Source organism: Pipistrellus hanaki (assembly GCF_964339955.1).
Source record: "Pipistrellus hanaki genome assembly, chromosome: 4".
Classification (NCBI taxonomy): Eukaryota; Metazoa; Chordata; class Mammalia; order Chiroptera; family Vespertilionidae; genus Pipistrellus; species Pipistrellus hanaki.
Genome location: NC_140506.1, coordinates 82,617,096 through 82,635,063, shown reverse-complemented (window position 1 = coordinate 82,635,063; position 17,968 = coordinate 82,617,096). Strand labels below are relative to the sequence as shown.

The following is a 17,968-nucleotide window of genomic DNA, read 5'->3' as shown; positions in this document are numbered from 1 at the left end:
CCTCTCCTCCCCCCCCCCCTTAGAAGTGCCCCCCCTCTGACAGGCTTCCCAGGGGCTGGGCCTGCAGGTGTCGGAGGTGATGGGTGGGGGGTTTGTTCTGTCAGGAGTGCTGTGCACAGCTCTGCCTGGACATTCACGTCAGTGGCAGGAACTGTAGGCACTCGGGTCTGGGAAAGCTTAGGTCAGAGGCCCTTTTCTGATGCGTTGGTGCTTCATTTGGACACGACAGAGGGCCAGGCACGGATGCCTCCCCCACGTCAGGGGTCCGTGGACAGGCCTGTGGAAGCTGGAGAGGAAACCTTTTCCCCATCGCAGCCTTTTCCACGAGGCTTTCTTAGCTCCCAGCCTTACCCCACCTTTATCAATCCGGTCTGCTGTTCGGGAGAGGAAGCAGCTTCCACCAGGACTGACACCCCTCATTGGCCAGACTTCCCCCGGGGGGGGGGGGGGGCCTCCTGACCTGCTGCGTGATCCTTCAGCATCTTGCTGTTGATGCTTGGCACCTTCCCAGCATCTGGGTCGGCAGAGCAACATCCAGGTGTACCCCTATGGACTGGGCCCGTGGCAGACCCAGGCGCCTGTAGGAAAGAGGCGGTCATTTAAGGGGGGGAAGCCTGACGGTGTGACAGCAGGGAGGGTGGGCGTGGAGCTCACAGAGCCTGTCTGAGGGCCGGCACTGCTCACCCAGGCGATGACTGCTGTGTGTGCATTTTTCAGGAGAGGGCAGATATATACGGTTCCTAGATATAAACTCTGGTTTTAGCAGGAGTGCCCACAGCTCATTCTGGGCCCCTTACAACCAGGGCAGACCTTGGAGTGTGGGAAGACCCTCACTGAGGGCATTCGGGAGACAGTATACATTTCCCCACGAGTCTCCCACCATAGTCATTCCTCTTCTCCCCACATTCAGTCAGGCTGACCGGGAGACAGGCTCTTAGATCTCATTAGCTTCAAGGTGGCATCCCCGTGGCCAAGCCCTGCATTGCTGAGCCCAGAGACCAGGCTGCAAAGTGCCAGGTTCCACCAACATATTGGACCTTCCTTTCACCCCAGTAATTGTTCGGGATGACGGACAGTCAGGTTCATTGTAGCAGGTAAGCCAAAGCTCTGTTACTGATTTCCTTATGATTCAAATTGAAAGCAAGACTTTGAGTCAGACAGATCTAGGTTCAAATGACAGCTCTGCTACCCAGTGGACTTGTGACCTTGATTTCTCCACGCCCCAGTTTTCCTGTCTATAAAAGGGGGCCAGGAGCACAGACCTTGCCAGCTTGCCGAGAGGATTACGTGAAATGTCACCTAGTGGGAGCGTCTCCCAGCGGGCTATTTCAGCTGCAGGCGCATTTCCCTTCTTTGTTCAGACCCTCACTTCAGTCTCAAAATTATTTGAGCAGAAAGCTCAGGTATTATTACAATTGCTTGCCCTACTTCATGTTGTATATTTTTAAACATTAGAGCATCTGAAAACGCAGTTTGGAGCCTGGGAAGCAGGTTGGGCTATTTTGGGCACAGCAACCTCTGTCCTATTTCGGGTTAGTAAAAGAAATGGTGATAACCCTTCTCTAACAGCAGGGGGGTGAGGCTGCACCCCTATCTCATCCCACCAAAGTATAATCCATCTCCGAAATAGCTTTCTTCTCAGCGGGCCGAACGATTTCACAGGATCCAGCATTGCCCTCACTTTTGAAGGCTGTCTAGGAGTGATCATGGGAACGGTTACTGTGTTGGGTTATGTATCAGTTACCTACAGCCCCTTCAGTGGTCGTAAACCACTGTGTGCTCGGCGACATCCAGTAACGAGGACATGCTGCTCATGCATTGGGTGGTGGGCTGAGGGCTCAGCTGATTTGGGCTCATTGGCTTCCATGTCTGGGCAGCAGCCACCTGTCTACTGGTCCAGGAGGGCCTGGTCCAGGCCCAGTGGGCGAGCCTGGGAATGCGTAGCAGAGAGTAAGAGCCGGGGAAGCCCAATCATTGAATCACTTTCCAAGCTCTGACGATGTCATGTTTGCTAACATCCCATTGGCCAAGGCAAGTCCCAAGGCAGAGACCAGGGTTAGGTAGGAGGGCACCTCAGAGTCACATGGCCAAGGACACGACACAGAGAGGGGTGAGTAATTGGGGCTGGTTTTGCAACCACCACGGATGAATAGCTTATCCTAAGTAGGGTGTGAAAGGGGATGGGTGGGTGGGGTGGGGGCACAACTGTGAAATTCTGCAAATGATATTTCAACTAGTCAGAGATGGAAGGAAGGCTAATGATTGGAGCCTAGATGGTTCGTAAATCAGCAGTGGGCTCAGAGAGGGGCCACACCACTATGTTCTCGGAAAGGCCACGTTAGGGCCTTAATATATTATTGGAGTCCTGCCTGCCTTGACTCATCAAAAGACAAAAACACTTCTAGCAGATAGTAAAATGGACCTTTTTTTGTGTTCAGTTCTATGCATGCTAATACACGTATAGATCTGAGTAACTGCCACCTCATAGTCAGGATGTAGAACAGCTCCATCACCCAGACAGCTCCGTGCCTCCCTGTGGCCACACACTCCCCAGCCCTGAACCCTGGCAGTGGCTGATCTGCTCTGTTGCTACAGCTTTGTCTTCTTGAGCATGTCATCGCATGGAGTCATACAGCAAGCAACCCCCTGCTCTTCTCACTCAGCACAATTCCTTTGAGACTCATCCACGTTGTGGGGTGTATCAGTAGTTAGTTCCTTTTATTTCTGAGTAGTATCATATTATGTGGATAAACATATGGATCTATCAGAGTTTGTTTATCCATTCACAAAGATACTTAGGTTTTCCTAGTTGTTGACAATTTTGAATCCTATATAATAAAAGCCTAATATGCTATGTGTCCAGTCATCTGTTCAACTAATCAAAGCATAATATGTTAATGATATGCTAAGAACGCTCAACTGCTTGCTATGATGTGCCTGGACCACCAGAGGGCAGACACTCTGACCAGTAGGTTAGCTTGCTGCTGGGGTGCTGCTGATTAAGACTGAGTGAGTTGGGCCAGACATGCCCTGTAGCCCTACCTCGGCCCCTCCCTGGCTGGCCAACCTCCCGTGTTCCTCCCCGGCCCCTATCGTGTTCCAGCAGGGTCCTTCAGTCCGGCCTGCACCTTTTGCAATCTGAGACCCTCGAGGGATGTCAGAGAGCTGGTTTTGACCTGATCCCACAGGCCAAGCCAAGGAACCCCACTGGTGCCCAAGTTCGTGCATCAGACATCTAGTAGAGCTAATAAAAGTGCGTAGTTTTATTTCTCGGGGGTAAATACCTAAGGGCAGGGTGGTAAGTGTAAAAACTGCCAAGATGTGTTCTGGAATGGATGTTCCATGGCCCATTCCCACAGCCGATTCATGAGAGAGCTGCAGATACCCTGCCCCCTCCCCAGCATTTGGCATCTACTCTAATCATAACCTTATTGGCATTTCCCTAGTAGCTAATGATATTGCTCATTTCTTCATGTTCTTATTTTTCTTAGCTCTGTTATTTTGGGGAAATGACTATTCGAGTCTGTGCCCATTTTTAAAAGTTGGGTTGTTTGTTGTTTTACTGTTGAGCTTTGATGGTTCTTTGTATATTCTGCATACAAGTCCTTCATCAGATAGGTGATTGGCACATATTTTCTTCCCGTCTGTAGCCTGCCTTTTCATTTTTTCTTCACGGTGTCATTTGCATAACAGAACTCTTTGATGTTGATGAAATCCAACTTCTCAGATTTTCCTATTATGAATCATGCTTTCGATGTCTTATCAAAGAATGCTTTACTTAAACCAAGGTCACAAAGATTTTCTCCTGGATTTTTTGTATAAGATGTGAGGATTGGGTCAAGGCTAAATACTTCCATGACTGCACCCCTGTCCAGGCCCAGAGGAGGGTAACAGAGAGGAAAGGGGACCCCAGCTCTCTGACTGGAGAGGAAGATTTCCCCCATAGTAGATTCCTGTAACAAACCACCACAAACCTCGGTGGCTTAAAACAACACGAATTTATTTTCTTACAGTTCTGGAGGCCAGCTTCCAAAATTGGCACTGGACCAAAGTCAGTGTCAGCAGGCTGATTCCTCTGGAGGCTCCGGCCAAATCTCTTTCCTTGCAAGCACTCCAGGTCTGCTTCCCCCAGCTCTGTGACTGACCTCCTCTTTCTTATAAGGACCTTCTTGATCATGCTGTGTCACCCGGATAATGCAGGGCAATATCATCTCAAATCCTTAGTCACACCTGCAGAATCCAGAGAAAAGGGGAGGGGCATTCAGCCCCTCAACTCATGGACTGAGCCTATTTCAGGAGGGGGTTGTCCCTGCAAGGACACACAGGTCCCCTCTGTGGGTCTGTTGGGCAGCTGTCAGTAAAAACCACAGCCAGTTGCTGTGGCCGCTTTTGAGTAAGAGGTTGTGCCATCTCTGGCCCAGCCTTCCCCATACCCCGAGCCAGGAGACCATGCTTCTGTGGGGAACCTTTGCATCCCAGCTCCTTTCTCCCATGGAATGGAAGAGTGCCTGACACTCCTGTGGGCGTAGCCTGTCTTTAGACTTGTGTCCGCCTGTGTGTGGCAGGCAGTCCAGCGGTAGAGTGTTAGCCAGGATACAGTCATGAACTGGGGGTTGCCTGCTCTGACTGCTCGTGGTGATTTCTCAGGGGCCTCATATGCATCGGTCTCCTCCCAGCTTGTGGGTGGAGACTTTGGAGGCCTCTGTACTTGGAGGAGAGAGGTCTAGGATGAGAAGTCCTCACCCCTCTGCAGGAACTCTCGTGTTATTCGTCCTGGGTGCCAGACATAGAATCAGGTGCCTTCTTGTTACACAGGAGGGCAGGGCCTTAGCCAAGGTCACGTGAGCGAAGGACAGAGGCTCTGGGCTTCAGACCCAAGCCTGATGTCCCATTCCAAAGCCACAGAATCGCTGTTGCTCACGTCATTAGGGGCAAAGGTCCAGGTTTGGCTGCTGGAGGCTGTTGTGGAGAGTAAGTCCACAGCCCCAGCTTTAAAATGCAGTTTCGTCATTAATCAGAACACAGGCAGGAAGGACGGGGAAGCGTGTGCATCTGCCAGACTGCGGCTCACTGACCCACAGACACAGCCTCAGACTGAGACGTGTCTCCTGACACTCGGGCAGGTCCTGAAGGTGGGCTTGGTTGCCAGTCATGAGGCAGCAAACATCCAAAGACTGGTGGAGGGGAGAGCTGGCATGGGACAGTGGGAGGGGTCATAGGACTGGTCCAATAAAACCTGAGGGGCGTCATCACCGGTGGCGACTGGGAACTTCCTTTCTACCCCCGTCTCATTCTCAGGAGGGGCCGGGTCCCTCACAAGGCCCTGGAGGGAGTTCTCAGGTTGTGTGGCATAGGGCGTCCCCAGGCCAGCCCCGCAGGGCTTGGTTTGCTCAGCAGGCATTGATGAGACAGGTGCCCTTCCTGATTCTGTCCGGCCCTGGGGCCAGCAGGGAAATCTGTGTATTTCTCACAGCGGCCCTTGAGAGCTCTATCACTAGAATTATCCTCCTTACCACCCTCTGAAGAAGGGCAGGAGAATTAAGCCCCGAGAGGTAAAGTGACCGCCCCTGGGCCACCTGGCTGCCGGATGGTGGAACCGAGATCCAGGGAAGGGCATTTGTGGGCAATCAGTTGGGAGTGACCAGGCCAGCAAGGGAGGGCAGTGGGGGGGGGAGGCTTGCAGGGGTGGGCAGTTGGGGGGACCAGGCCTGCAGGGGAGTGCATTTGTGGGCAACCAGCTCTGAACCAGGCCAGGCCCTGGCCAAGGGTGTCAGCAAGGGCTCATTGGGAGATGCCTGGGCTTCCATGGGAGGGTGATGTTTGTATTTGTTTTGAAGAATTCAGAGCAAGGAGTGTTAGCTATAGGGAGGGGTGATGTGTACTCTCTTGCCATCTCTGCTGCTATAATTATTAATACCAGGAGCATGGACTCGGCATTAGAGTGTGGCCCAAGTCTTGGTTCAGTTGCTTGATAGCTGTGTGAACCTGGGTGAGTCCCTAGGCCTCACTGGACCTCTGTCACCTCCCTAACTAGTTCCTTCCTCTCGGGGTTGCTAAGAGTATTGAGCTGGATTATTTGAAGTCCCAACCACATGGCCAGGCACAGGGCTATGCTCCAGAAGTTAAAGACACAAGAGTATTTATCATGAAAGAGTTGGATTTTGTTGTTTATTTTGAATCGATTTATATGGTTGTGTTGGGGATGTTTTTTGTTGTTTTTTTCTATTTTTGAACAGTTTTATTGTCACTGCCCCAACTCATAAGACAGTTTGTCTCAGGTTATATGCTGGATGTTCCTATATATAGCAGGCACTTTACTTAGCAAAATATGTGTTTTTAAGCATTAAAACAACAACAACAACAAAAAACAAACTGGCATTTACGAGTTCAGCATGAATACTTTTATATAACTGGGAGAAAATATGCCACAAATTTTAAAAATAAATCCATTGAGAATAGTAATTTCTTGAAAGGAGATTTACATTATCACGTGACTATTATATTTCATTCACATCAGAACACTCATAATTGAAGTTTTTAAAATGTATTTTGTATACAAAGAGCTAGCATTGTTTCTGTGGTAAGGTGATGTCTCAAATGACCCATTCAAGGAAGTATACTCAGTCCAATTTAGTGAAGCCTATATCCTGTTTCCTTCATACTGATGGAAACACTGGGGCATATATAGAGGACATATTTCTGGATCAGACCATGCAAAAACAAGAATCTTGGCTGAATTTTTTTTTGGAAGGCTCCAGTGGATCTGCTGGTCACCTCTCTTGCTTTCCCAGATCCAATGAGGCAAAAATCAACATGACCGTGTTTGTTTTTTCCTTCTGTAGTTTGGTATATTACATTTTTTATGTTGAACCATCCCTGCATTCCAGGAATGAATCCCACTTGGTCCTGGCATATATTCCTTTTATTATGCTGATGAATTGTGTGCTAGTGTTTTGTTGAGGATTTTTCATTAAGTTCTCAGGGATATCCTATCTAATAAAAGAGTAATATGCAAATTGACCATCACTCTAAGACACAAGATGGCCACCCCCATGTGGTCAAAGATGGCTGCCCCCATGTGGACACAAGATGGCTGTCAGGGGAAGGCAGTTGTGGGCAGTTGTGAGTGACTAGGCCAGCAAGGGAGGGCAGTTGGTGGGGGGGGGGGGCGGGGAGGAGAGACCCAGGCTTGCAGGGGAGGGCAGTTGGAACAACCAGGCTTGCAGGGGAGGGCACTTGGAACAACCAGGCTTACAGGTGAGGGCAGTTGCGGGGGGACCAGTCCTGCAGGGGAGTGCATTTGTGGGCAATCAGGCAAGCAGGAAGGGCAGTTAGGGATGGCCAGACCAGCAGAGGAGGGCAGTTGGAGGAGACCAGGCCAACAGAGGAAGACAGTGGCAGGGGCGGGGGGGGGGAGAGGGAGGGCGGGAATCAGGCCTGCAGGGGAGGACAGTTGGGGTGACCCAGGCCTGTAGGGGAGGGAAATTGGGGGGGAGTGGGGGAAGAGACCAGACTAGCAGGGAAAGGCAGTTGGGGGCACTCAGGCCTGCAGGGGAGGGCTGTTGGGGGAACCAGGCCTGCAGGAAGGGCAGTTGGGGGTGACCAGGCCAGCAGAGGAGGGCAGTTGGGGGCGGGGGGACAGGACTGCAGGAGGAGGACAGTTGCGGGGGGCAGGCCTGTAGGGAGAGCAGTTAGGAGGTGATCAGGGTGGCAGGCAGTTGGGCTGGCTGGGGAGCAGTTAGGCATCAATCAGGCTGGCAGGGGAGTGGTTAGGGGGCGTTGATCAGGCTGGCAGGCAGAAGCATTTAGGGGCAATCAGGCAGAGGCAGGCCAGTGGTTGGGAACCAGCAGTCCTGGACTGAGAGAGGGATGTTTAATTGCCTATTTAGGCCCAATCCCAGGCAGTCGGACATCCTTCAAGGGGTCCCATATTGGAGAAGGTGCAGGCTGGGCTGAGGAACACCCCCCTCCCCTGCCCCCCGTGCGCGAATTTTGTGCACCGGGCCTCTAGTGGGTCTATGTCTTTTCTTGTAGTGTCTTTGTCTGGTTTGTATAAGGGCAATGCTGGCCTCACAGAATGAGTCAGGAAGTTTTCCTTCCTCTTCAGTTCTGTGGAAAAGTTGGAGGATGATTGGCCTTGGTTCTCTAAATGTTGGCAGAACTCACCTGTGAAACCATCAGGTCCCAGCTTTTCCTTGGTCATGAGTTTGATTATTGGTGCCATCTCCTTACCCATTACAGATCTATTCAGGTTTTCTACTTCTTTGCTTTAGTCTTAGTTGGTTTTGTGTTTCTAAGAATCCATTTCATCTCAGTTATCCAATTTGTTGATAGATAATTGTTCATGGTATTCTTATTCTTTTTATTTCACTGGAATCGATTATAATGTCTCCATTTTAATTTCTGATTTTAGTAATTTAAATATTTTCTCTTATTTTTAGTCCATCTAGCTAAAGGTTTGTCAGTTTTATTTATTTTTTGATGTTTTCAGAGAACCAACTTTCGATTTCATTAATTTTCTGTTGCTTCTTTGTTCTCTATTTTATCTCCTTTCATCTTTATTATTTCTCTCCTTCTGATAACTTTGGGTTTAATTTGTTCTTTTTCTGGTTCTAAAGTTGTAGTTAGATTGCTGATTTTAGATCATTCTAGTTTTTTATATAAGCATTTATGGCAGATTTCCCCTTTACACTGCTTTTTTTTACTTGCATCCTGTAAGTTTTGGTGGGTTGTTTTTTGTTTTCATTCCCCTCACCGCATTTTCTTATTTCCCTGTGATTTCTTCTTTGATCCATTGGTTAAGAGAATGTTATTTGATGTCCGTAACAATTTGTGAATTTTATAGTGTATTGATCTAATTTCATCCCACAGTAGTCAGAGAGGAATTTTGTATGATATCTTTCTAAATTTGTTGAGACTTAACTTGTGGCCTAACATATGGTCTATCCTGGATATGTTCCATGTGTACCTGCAAAGCTGTTATTGGGTAGCGTGTTCTGTACTAGTATGTGTTTGTTAGATTTAGTAGGGTTTTTTTTGCTGTTAATATCTTCCCACTGGTGGTTCTCTCCATTACTGAGCAGGTTATTGAGGAACTATCTATTTCTCCCTTTAACTGTCAAGTTTTTGCTTTATAGATTTTGATTAGGTAGATAAATGTTTATAATTATTTCTTCTTGCTGTATTGAACCTTTCATTAATATACAATATAATATCCTTGTCTCTTGTGACCTGTTATTTAAAACCTATTTTGTCTCATATTAGTATAGCCATGACAAGGGTGTAAGGCGAAAGGAGACAACATTGCCCCTGCATTGAGATTCATGCCTTTATTTAAAAAACATTTGTTCATCCTCTCCTGCCCCTTTGTAGCACTGAGCAAGGCTTTAGGAAGACAAACAAACAGTCTCAATCCTCGGGGAGCTTCCAGGTCAGCCTGGTGGCTCCATATGGGGCAGGAGGCATAGCTAGGGCAGGTGTCTGTATACAGGCCCCGCACTGGGAGTGGGTGTCATTGGTGGCCCCTTGGCATTGCCGTCATTGGAGTGAGTGAACCATGCCCCCCTGACCCAGGAAAGGGTGTCAGTTCTGCCTGAAAGTTTTGCAAGGGACCCATGCCAGCTGCTCTGAGATGTGACACTGGAGCCAGAGGGTGGGGGCTGTGGGCCAGGGTCAGGGGTGGTAGAGGGTGAGATCAGAGTCTAGGCAGGGCCTCAAGGATATGACGCCTTCCAATTCCTGCCTGAGACCAGGTACAGCCTTTGGAACCAGCTCTCTTCACTGGGCTCGCGGGGGCTCTTCTTAGCTTCCCCATCAGACACTGAGTGCTGTTCTGTGTGAGGTCCTGCACACACCAGGCCCGGTCTCCTCCCCTGCACAGCAGCCTCACCCAGGCCCTGACCCTGCTCTTCCAGCCTCAGCCTAACACAGGGTGCCTGGCTTCACCCACTGCACCCTCCCCAGCCACTGCCTTCAGTGTGTGGTGCTGGGCCAGGTGGAGCCTCCCTTATCACAGGGCCTTGGAGGGTGGGGGGGTAGAGGTGGTGGGAGAGCCTGAGCATCCCAGGTATGTGGGGATATTTATTTATTCTGCACTCGGGGGGAGATAAATAGTAGTTTAAGAATGGGGCAGTTTGGGTTCAGGTCCCCAATCTGTCACTTGGCTGCGTGACTTTAGACAATTTGTTCTCTACAATGCATCCCATGTTTCTTTATCCATAAAAGGGGACTAATGACCCAGACATCACAGCATGGTGACAAGGTGAATATAAAGCAACAGGGAACATAGTAGGTGCTCAATTCCACAAGTAAAATTAATTTCCCTTCTCCATCCTTTGTTCGACCCAGATTAAGTAGAATATAAATCCTAGATTGATCTATTAATAATTTTAGACAATTATAAAGAACAAAGGGGAGAATCTTTATTTCTTAGAACCACTGCGATTCAGGCTGTTGTTTTGACTGGAAAACTAAGCAAACATGATGAGAAAATTATAGAGACATTTGCACAGCTGCCTCCGATGCATGCATTTTTTATTAAAGGACATTTTAAATATAAACTATTAGGAGTGCTTTCAAAGTACGTAAAAATGAAGATTGAATTATTCTAAACACCTGAAGGTAAGAGGCTGGCTTGGTTCTCCCAGGATCTAAGTTCCGGGAGGGAGCACAACTGCTTTTGGCGGGGCCAGGAGAGCAGCCAGGATCCAAGCAGGCATGGTGTGCAGGAATTCCTCTGTCCATCCCTTTCCCCAGCACATACTTAACTGTGCACCTACTGTGTGCGAGGCACCATTTCAGTTACTGATAGTTCACCAGTGAATAAAACAAAGTCCCTGCCTTAATGGACATTCTGGTGGGGGAGATAGACATTAAACAAATATATGTCAGGTGGTACATGCTAAATAAAAATAAACAGGGAAGGACATCCTGAGGTGGGTGTGTGGGGTTGTGCTATCTAAGGTTGGGTAAGGCCACAAAGAGTTTGACACAGTGTGGAGAGCAGGGAACTGAGTGGGGCAGAGGAAGCAGCAAGTGCGAAGGCCCTGAGGCAGTGTGCGCAAGAAACAGCAAGAAAGCCAGTGCCGCAGGAGCAGAGTGAAGGAAGAGCAGTGGGGGTGAGTCTGGGGAGGACTGTGGGAGCCTGTTGGATGAAATGGGAGCTTTGTTGTCAAGGATGATGGTGGCTGAGTGAGGCTGGGAGGGGCAGTGGTGAGCAGCAGCCAGGTTCTGGATGTATTCTGAAGGTAGAGTGGACAGGATTTGCAGATGAGCCGATGTGGGTGTGAGGGAAGGAGAGGAGTTGAGATGTTGGTGTAAGGAACTGAAAGAATTGCCATTTACAAAGTAGGGACAGCCAGGGGTGTGGGGGAATAAAAAGGTGAATAAAGCAACAAGGTACATAGTAGGTGCTCATGTTCTATTTGCAGTGGGAAGATTAGTCTGGAGTTCAGATGGAGGTCTGAGTGGAATAGAATCTCAGGAGTCATCACATTAGGTGGCACTTAATGCCATGAGCTCACGTGAGTCTGCTAAGGAGAGTGGAGGGAGGCCTGGGGGTGGGGCGTGCAGGGCCCTTGTAGATGCTGGTCCCTGAGAGGAACAGCAGGGCAGCCAGGGAGTTCTGAAAGGAGAGTGAGCCCGGGAGGAGGGCAGCCACAGTGAGCTGTAGGCTCTCCCCACCAGGAGGATCCTCTGAACTTGGTCCAGAGGCTGCGATGTGGTGGTGAGAGCATGTCTGGGAGGCAAACAGCCTGAGCTTAGATGCAGTCACACACTCTGTAGCCAGGGCCTGATGGACATTTCAGGAGGGTTTTTGGGGTGGTGCCTCAGTCCCACACAAAGTCCCACACTGGCCAGTGGGGTCCAGTGCAGTCTCTGACCCTCTGCTTAACCAGCTGCTCCAGCAGACCTGCCCGCAGGACTCGGAGCTGAGTGTAGCATGTGGGGGAGGAGCTGGAGGGAGAGCATGAGGCTGGCACAGTCTAGTCCAGGCCCAGAGGACCATCCATGTGGCTGCCCGCCTCGCCTCGCCCCGTCACCTTCCCCCTTTCACAAATGGCACCTGGACCTGTGAACGCAGCCGCCGGAGCAGTAGGATTGGGCTCTGTGGGCCGCATTCCACCTTTTCAGCTTCCAGAATATTCGAGGCCCTTTCCTAAGCCAGGCCCTGGTTTGCCGAGGGCAGTGTGTTCCTGAAGGCAGGTGAGGAGCCAGGCAGGAGCAGGAGGGGTGTCCGTGGCCGAGGAAGGCTGGATCCTTGTTAAGAGAACTTGGCCTCACTCTCCGGTGCCTCACCTTGAGCAGGTGCAGGCTTTGCAAGGGGGTGAAGGAAGTGAAATCTCTTCCTTGGGTCTAAGGACACTTTGGCCTATAGTGACTGAGGTACCGTCAGGCAGGTTTCGGGGGAGGTGGCTTTGGTCCCAAAGTCGCTGCTTAGGCCTGGAGACAACCCCCCAGGCAGAGGCTAGGAGACCCTTCCTGTGCTAACCCCACGATGGGGCTGCATTTGCTGTTCACAGGAGGCAGGGTGAGGCTCCACCAATTAAGTGACTCACCTGAGACTCCAAACCAGGTCTTCCTGGTCCCTGCTCAGCTCCTCTCTCAACAGGGGCACCCCAAGGTCTGTGAGGGCTGCAGCCTGTTAGCCTGCTCTCTGTATAGGATGCGGTCGACAGAGAAACCTCCTTTTGACTGACTAGCAAGTCCACTGTTAGGACCCGTGCAGAGAGCGAGAAAGTGCACCTTCCTTTGCCTCTTTCCAGCTAAGTGTGGTGGCCTCAGTACTTCTCCACAAAAGGCTCTGAGGGGACTTACCATTGTGTATGCCCATTTAAGAGATGAGGAACCTGAGGCTCGGGTTGCTGGAGTAGCTACCCCAAGGCCCCTCAGCAGGTATGGGGGCCAGGATTTGAACCAGGGTGGCGGCTGCTCTCCCTTGCGCTGTTTTCTGCTGGCCCCATGTACCTGGTGTATCCAGAGGAACTGTCAGAAGCAGGGTGACAGGCGGCATGAAGGGAGGGGTTGGGGGGGCGTGCCAGTGCTAAGTTGTGGGATCTCAGTTCCCTTCTCGAGTGGGTCCTCATCTCTAAAACATGCTATTGCAGCGCCTCCTCTCAGCACCTTACATGTAGTATCTCATTTGAGCCTCACAAGTTTGGGGCAGTCACTCACCTAACAGATGAAGGCACAACAGCTGGGTCTTTTTCTGTTATTTTTTTAATTTGATTTTTTTGTTGACAGCATTACAGATGCCTCCCCTTTTCCCCCCTGTACCCAATCCCTGCCCCATGCCTTCCCCATGCTACTGTCTGTGTCCATGGGTGATGCATATATTCTTTGGCTAATTTCTTCCTGTCTCCTTCCCCACCCCCACGATCTGTTATTCTGTTCCATGCATCCATTCCTCTGGACCTGTTTTGTTTGTAAGTTTATTTTGTTGTTTAGATTCCATTTATGAGATCATATGATACTTGCCTTTCTATGACTGGCTTATTTCACTTATCATAGTGTCTCCAGGTCCCTCCATGTTGTCTCAAATGGTAAGAGATCCTTCTTTTTTACAGCTGCTTAGTATTTTATGGTGTAAATGTACCACAGCTTATTTATCCACTCATCCACTGATGGGTAGTTGGGTGTTTCCAGATCTTAGCTATTGTAAATTGTGCTGCTATGGACATAGGAGTTCATATATCTTTTCTGATAGGTGTTTCGGGTTTCTTAGGATATATTCCCAGAAGTGGGTCAAATGGCAGATGCATTTTTAGTTTTTTTGAGTTAACTCCATATTTTTTTCATTAAAAAAAATATAATTGATTTCAGAGAAAAATAGAAACAACATTGATGAGAGAGGATCATTGATCAGCTACCTCCTGCATGCTCCCTACTGAGGATCAAGTCTGAAACCCAGGCATGTGCTCTTGACCAGAATCAAACCCAGGACCATCAGTCTACAGGCCAATGCTCTATCCACTGAGCCAAACTGGCTAGGACCATACTGTTTTCCACAGTGGCTGTACCAGTCTGCATTCTCACCAGCAGTGTACTGGGGTTCCCTTTTCTCCACATCCTCACCAGCACTTATTTATTGATGGTAGCCATTCTGGCAGGTATTATGTGATTCCTCATTGTAGTTTTAGTTTGTATCTCTCTAATTATTAGTGATTTAGACACATGAAAAGATGCTCAATTGGTCATGTTCTCTTTGGAAAAGTGTCTATTCAGGTCCTTTGCACATTTTAAAATTGGATTGTCTTCCTGGCGTTGAGTTGTATGAGTACTTTATATAGTTTGGAAATTAGCCCTTTATCAGATATATCACTGACAGAGTTCTCCCATATGGTAGGTTCCCTTATCATTTTGTTGATGGTTTCTTTTGATGTGCAGGAGCTTTTTATTTTGTTGTAGTTCCATTTGTTTATTTTTTCCTTTCCCTCACCTTACACCACATATTGGAGAAAATACTGCTATGTGAGATATCTGTGATTTTACTGCCTGTTTTCTTCTAGGATTTTTATGGTTTCTCGACTTACAATTTAAGTCTTTTGTCCACTTGGAGTTTATTCTTGTGTATGGTATAAGTTGGTGGTCTAGTTTCATTATTTTACTGGTACCTGTCCAGTTTTCCCAACGCCATTTATTGAAAAGACTTGTCTTTGCTTCATTGTATGTTCTTGCCTCCTTTGTCAAATATTAATTAGCCATATTGGGGTAGGTTGATGTCTGGACTCTCTGCTCTATAACTCTATATACCTGTTCTTGTGACGTATCAGGCTGTTTTGATTACAATAGCTTTGTAGGAACCAAAAAAGACCCCAGATAGCCACAACAATTTGAGAAAGAAGAACAAAGTTGGAGAGATCACAAAGATATTCATAGGAATAAGGCAAGGCAAGTATCATATGATCTCATAAATGGCACCTAAATGACATGGGTGCTTGGGGACAAAGCAGATGGAAATCCTGGGGTAGAGTTTTACCTTACGGTACAGTTGCTTTCAAGTTGTGGTCTCAGCTGTGGCTTGCACACTGGTTCCCTGGCTGTGCTTCTGGCACAGAGCAAGCCCAGATCAGCACAGCGAACAAAATCTTAGGTTTGAGCAGAGTGCCACACTCTGGCCAGTTTCCCCAGTGGGATGGCTCAGGCACCGTGTTGAGACTGGACTAGCAGCAGGCAGCGTGGGAGAGCAGGTGCCACAGTGGCACCTCCCACTTGGCACCTGGCAGGACCTGAACAGATGCCACCAGAATTAAAAACCCAACATGCTTTCTAATGAGGCAGGCTCCCCGTGTCCTCCCCTGCATGTCTGCGGCGCCATTGGCTCTCTCGTTGGCTTGTAGGACCCTTTACACCTGCAAGCCATTTCACACCTGCCTCCGCCCAGTCTGTCCGCTGTCTGAGGGAGCCACAGTGCTCAGCTTTTCCTCCGCGTATTTTTGCCTGTGGTTAGAGGCCTGCCCACTGCACACCCACCTGGACGCCCCTTTATGGTTCTCTCTGCTTGGTTGGTCACTGCAGCCTGATGGGACGAATCTGGAGGCGGTTACTGTTCTTATTAATCTTATAAAAGTATTATCTCCATTTTGTCTGAGAAGCAAATGTGGGGAAGTCCTTGGACCTCACATATGAATGGCTCTCACAGTCACAGGCGGGGGCCCTGCAGGGTCAGGAATTCAGCCCCGGGGGGGTTCCGAGGCTCACATCCCAGCATCACAAACCACCTCCTGCTCTAAGCCTGGCATGTCCCAGGGATGGTCAGACCAGGGACAAGGTCAGTGTGGTCCCGCATGGCACGAACGGTTGGTACACCAGCCACAAATCAGGCCTGTGGAGTGAGCCCAGAACTGAACACAAGCCCACCCTGGCTGGAGCTTTGTGATGGGGAGCACTCCGCAAGGGGGTTTGGCAGTGAGCACCATGGAGACTGATGAGGTCTGGCTGTAAGAAGAAAGTGAGGACTGAGAATGGGGCATGGTCCCATGAGGAGCTGGCAGGGGCATTGGAGGAGGGAGCAGGAGAATGATCGGCCCCTTTTTAGGATGGCCGTTCAGGGGCCGGGCCTTAGCCCAGAAGACAGGCGTGCACAGACCATCTGCCATGTCAGCCGTGCTGGCTCAGGATTCCCTGACACCACTTTGGACAGAGGCTCCCAGCCGGACCCCGTGCGGCCCACCAGCTTCAGGGTCACTGAGGATCTGAACCTCACCGTGTGCTTTGTGGCCACGGCATACTCAGAGCTGATGGCAGCTGGTGGCAGTGCAGCATTTTTATGGACTTTTACAGACTTACCCTCTCTTTCCTGGCAAACCAGGCCAAGTGCATCTTTACTTTTCTTACCAGCATAACTCACCAAGGGACATGCGCACTATGCCTTCAGCCCTGGCACTGCCGCACTGTCACTCTCTGCACCTTTCCCTCCAGTCCAGCCACTCCTGTGGTCCGGCCTCCAAGCACAAACGAACCCTCCTCTCACCTCCCCATCCACCTGATTATGGTGCCCTGGGGTTGCTCTCCTTCCAACACCCGTGGTGCCTCACTGCAGTCCTGCTGCATCCCTCTGCCCCACCCCCTCAGCCTGGGAAAGATCTGACCTCAGGATCTATTTCCTGCAGCTGGACCCACCCTACTACAAAGCTCCGGTCCCTCCCGGCCCCACTGGGGATCTTTACACCCGTCCATCCAGAGCAGGCCGCACCCTGATGGGCCGCAGGGACCCCCACGGTGGCCCTCGCCCGTTCCTCCGGCCTCCTTGTCAGAGAGCCCACCCCACAGTGTCGTTTCTCACAGCCTGTTTTTCAGATGGTGTCAGTAGAGATTAAAAGACTTTTCTTAGGATGTGGCTAATCTAATAATTAAGGTCATTAAAGACATTTCTTAAATAGACAATGATACAGGATATATACAAGTGGGGAAAATCATGAACAAACAAATTGAAGGCAAGTAAAGTCATAGTCAAAAACTGCAGAACCTCCCCACACCTTTTAGGCCATTATTTTTGTTGTTTTTGTTTTCTGCAAATGCTGCTCTGTCACTGGCCCCTTAGCCCAGAGGATGAGAACCTGCTGCCCAATGGGCCCAGCTTGCTTCCTGCTCTAACCTGGGCGGTAAGGGCCCTGCACCCGTCCTACACCTCCAAAGCCACCCTGGCAGTGACTCCATGAAACAGCCCTCACCTCCTGGGTGGGTGGAGGGAGAACTAGGTAAGAGGGTGACGGGCCTGCACCTGCCACACAGCCAGCACTCCAGATGCCGCCTGCTCTAGTTATAGACCGTCACTGTCACCTCCGTTCTCAGGCCCTCTCGCCAATACCTGTGCATCCCTGAGCAGAAAAGGAACATCCAATTTCAAGGCTGTATATATAGGAAACCATTTTCACTTGGAAAGATGAAAAAGACACACAAAATGCCGCGGGGTCACAGGCTGTTTCTCTTCCTTCCTCTTATCTTTGTGTCATTGTTTTTGTTTTGTTTTCCAACAATAAGCCTGCATCACTCTTCACCTTGTTTCAATGATGACAGAGGCTTCTCCACATTCCTCTGCTTCCCTTTTACCTCCATTTAGGTTGTGCTTATGGGATAGTAGACCTGCTGGAGCTTGGAGTAGAAAAGCTTAAAGCTGAACTATTAGAAACTTCAGCAGACGTTCACGGGGCACCATGGAGAGCGCACTCGGAAGATGAGAGGATAACACCATGTAGGTGGTGGGGTTTGCACTCACCTGGGGCCAGGTGTGCCCTCTGTAGTTTGACCTGTCCCATTTTCAAAGGCCAGGACGTCGCTGTGGAAAGCATTCCTGTGCCTGACCCAGTCCTGCCACTTCCTCTTGCAGTCACATTCCTTGCAGCCCCCCTGGTTCGGGTCAATCCATGTGATTGAAGCCTCGCTCAAAGGCTCATGCGGACACTTCCCACAATACCCTGAGGTGGCCAGCCTCTCCGTTCTCCGTCTACTCCCAAAGAAGTGGTCCTTA

The 17,968-nt window shown here is 49.7% G+C and overlaps 2 protein-coding genes across 3 annotated transcripts in view; one reads left to right on the top strand and one right to left on the bottom strand.

The window, feature by feature from the left end:
* CPPED1 (calcineurin like phosphoesterase domain containing 1) overlaps nucleotides 1–17,968 on the bottom strand; it is a 175,085-nt gene that overhangs the window by 1,015 nt on the left and 156,102 nt on the right. Inside the window, exon 5 of the mRNA XM_084881152.1 lies at nucleotides 461–578. Within this exon, the coding sequence (XP_084737278.1) occupies nucleotides 476–578 (103 nt within the window). The 3' untranslated portion in view covers nucleotides 461–475. The remainder of the gene's footprint in view (nucleotides 1–460; nucleotides 579–17,968) is intronic.
* Nucleotides 1–17,968, top strand: part of SNX29 (sorting nexin 29) — a gene marked incomplete at its 3' end in the record, with an annotated part of 419,909 nt that overhangs the window by 384,321 nt on the left and 17,620 nt on the right. The window lies entirely within an intron of this gene.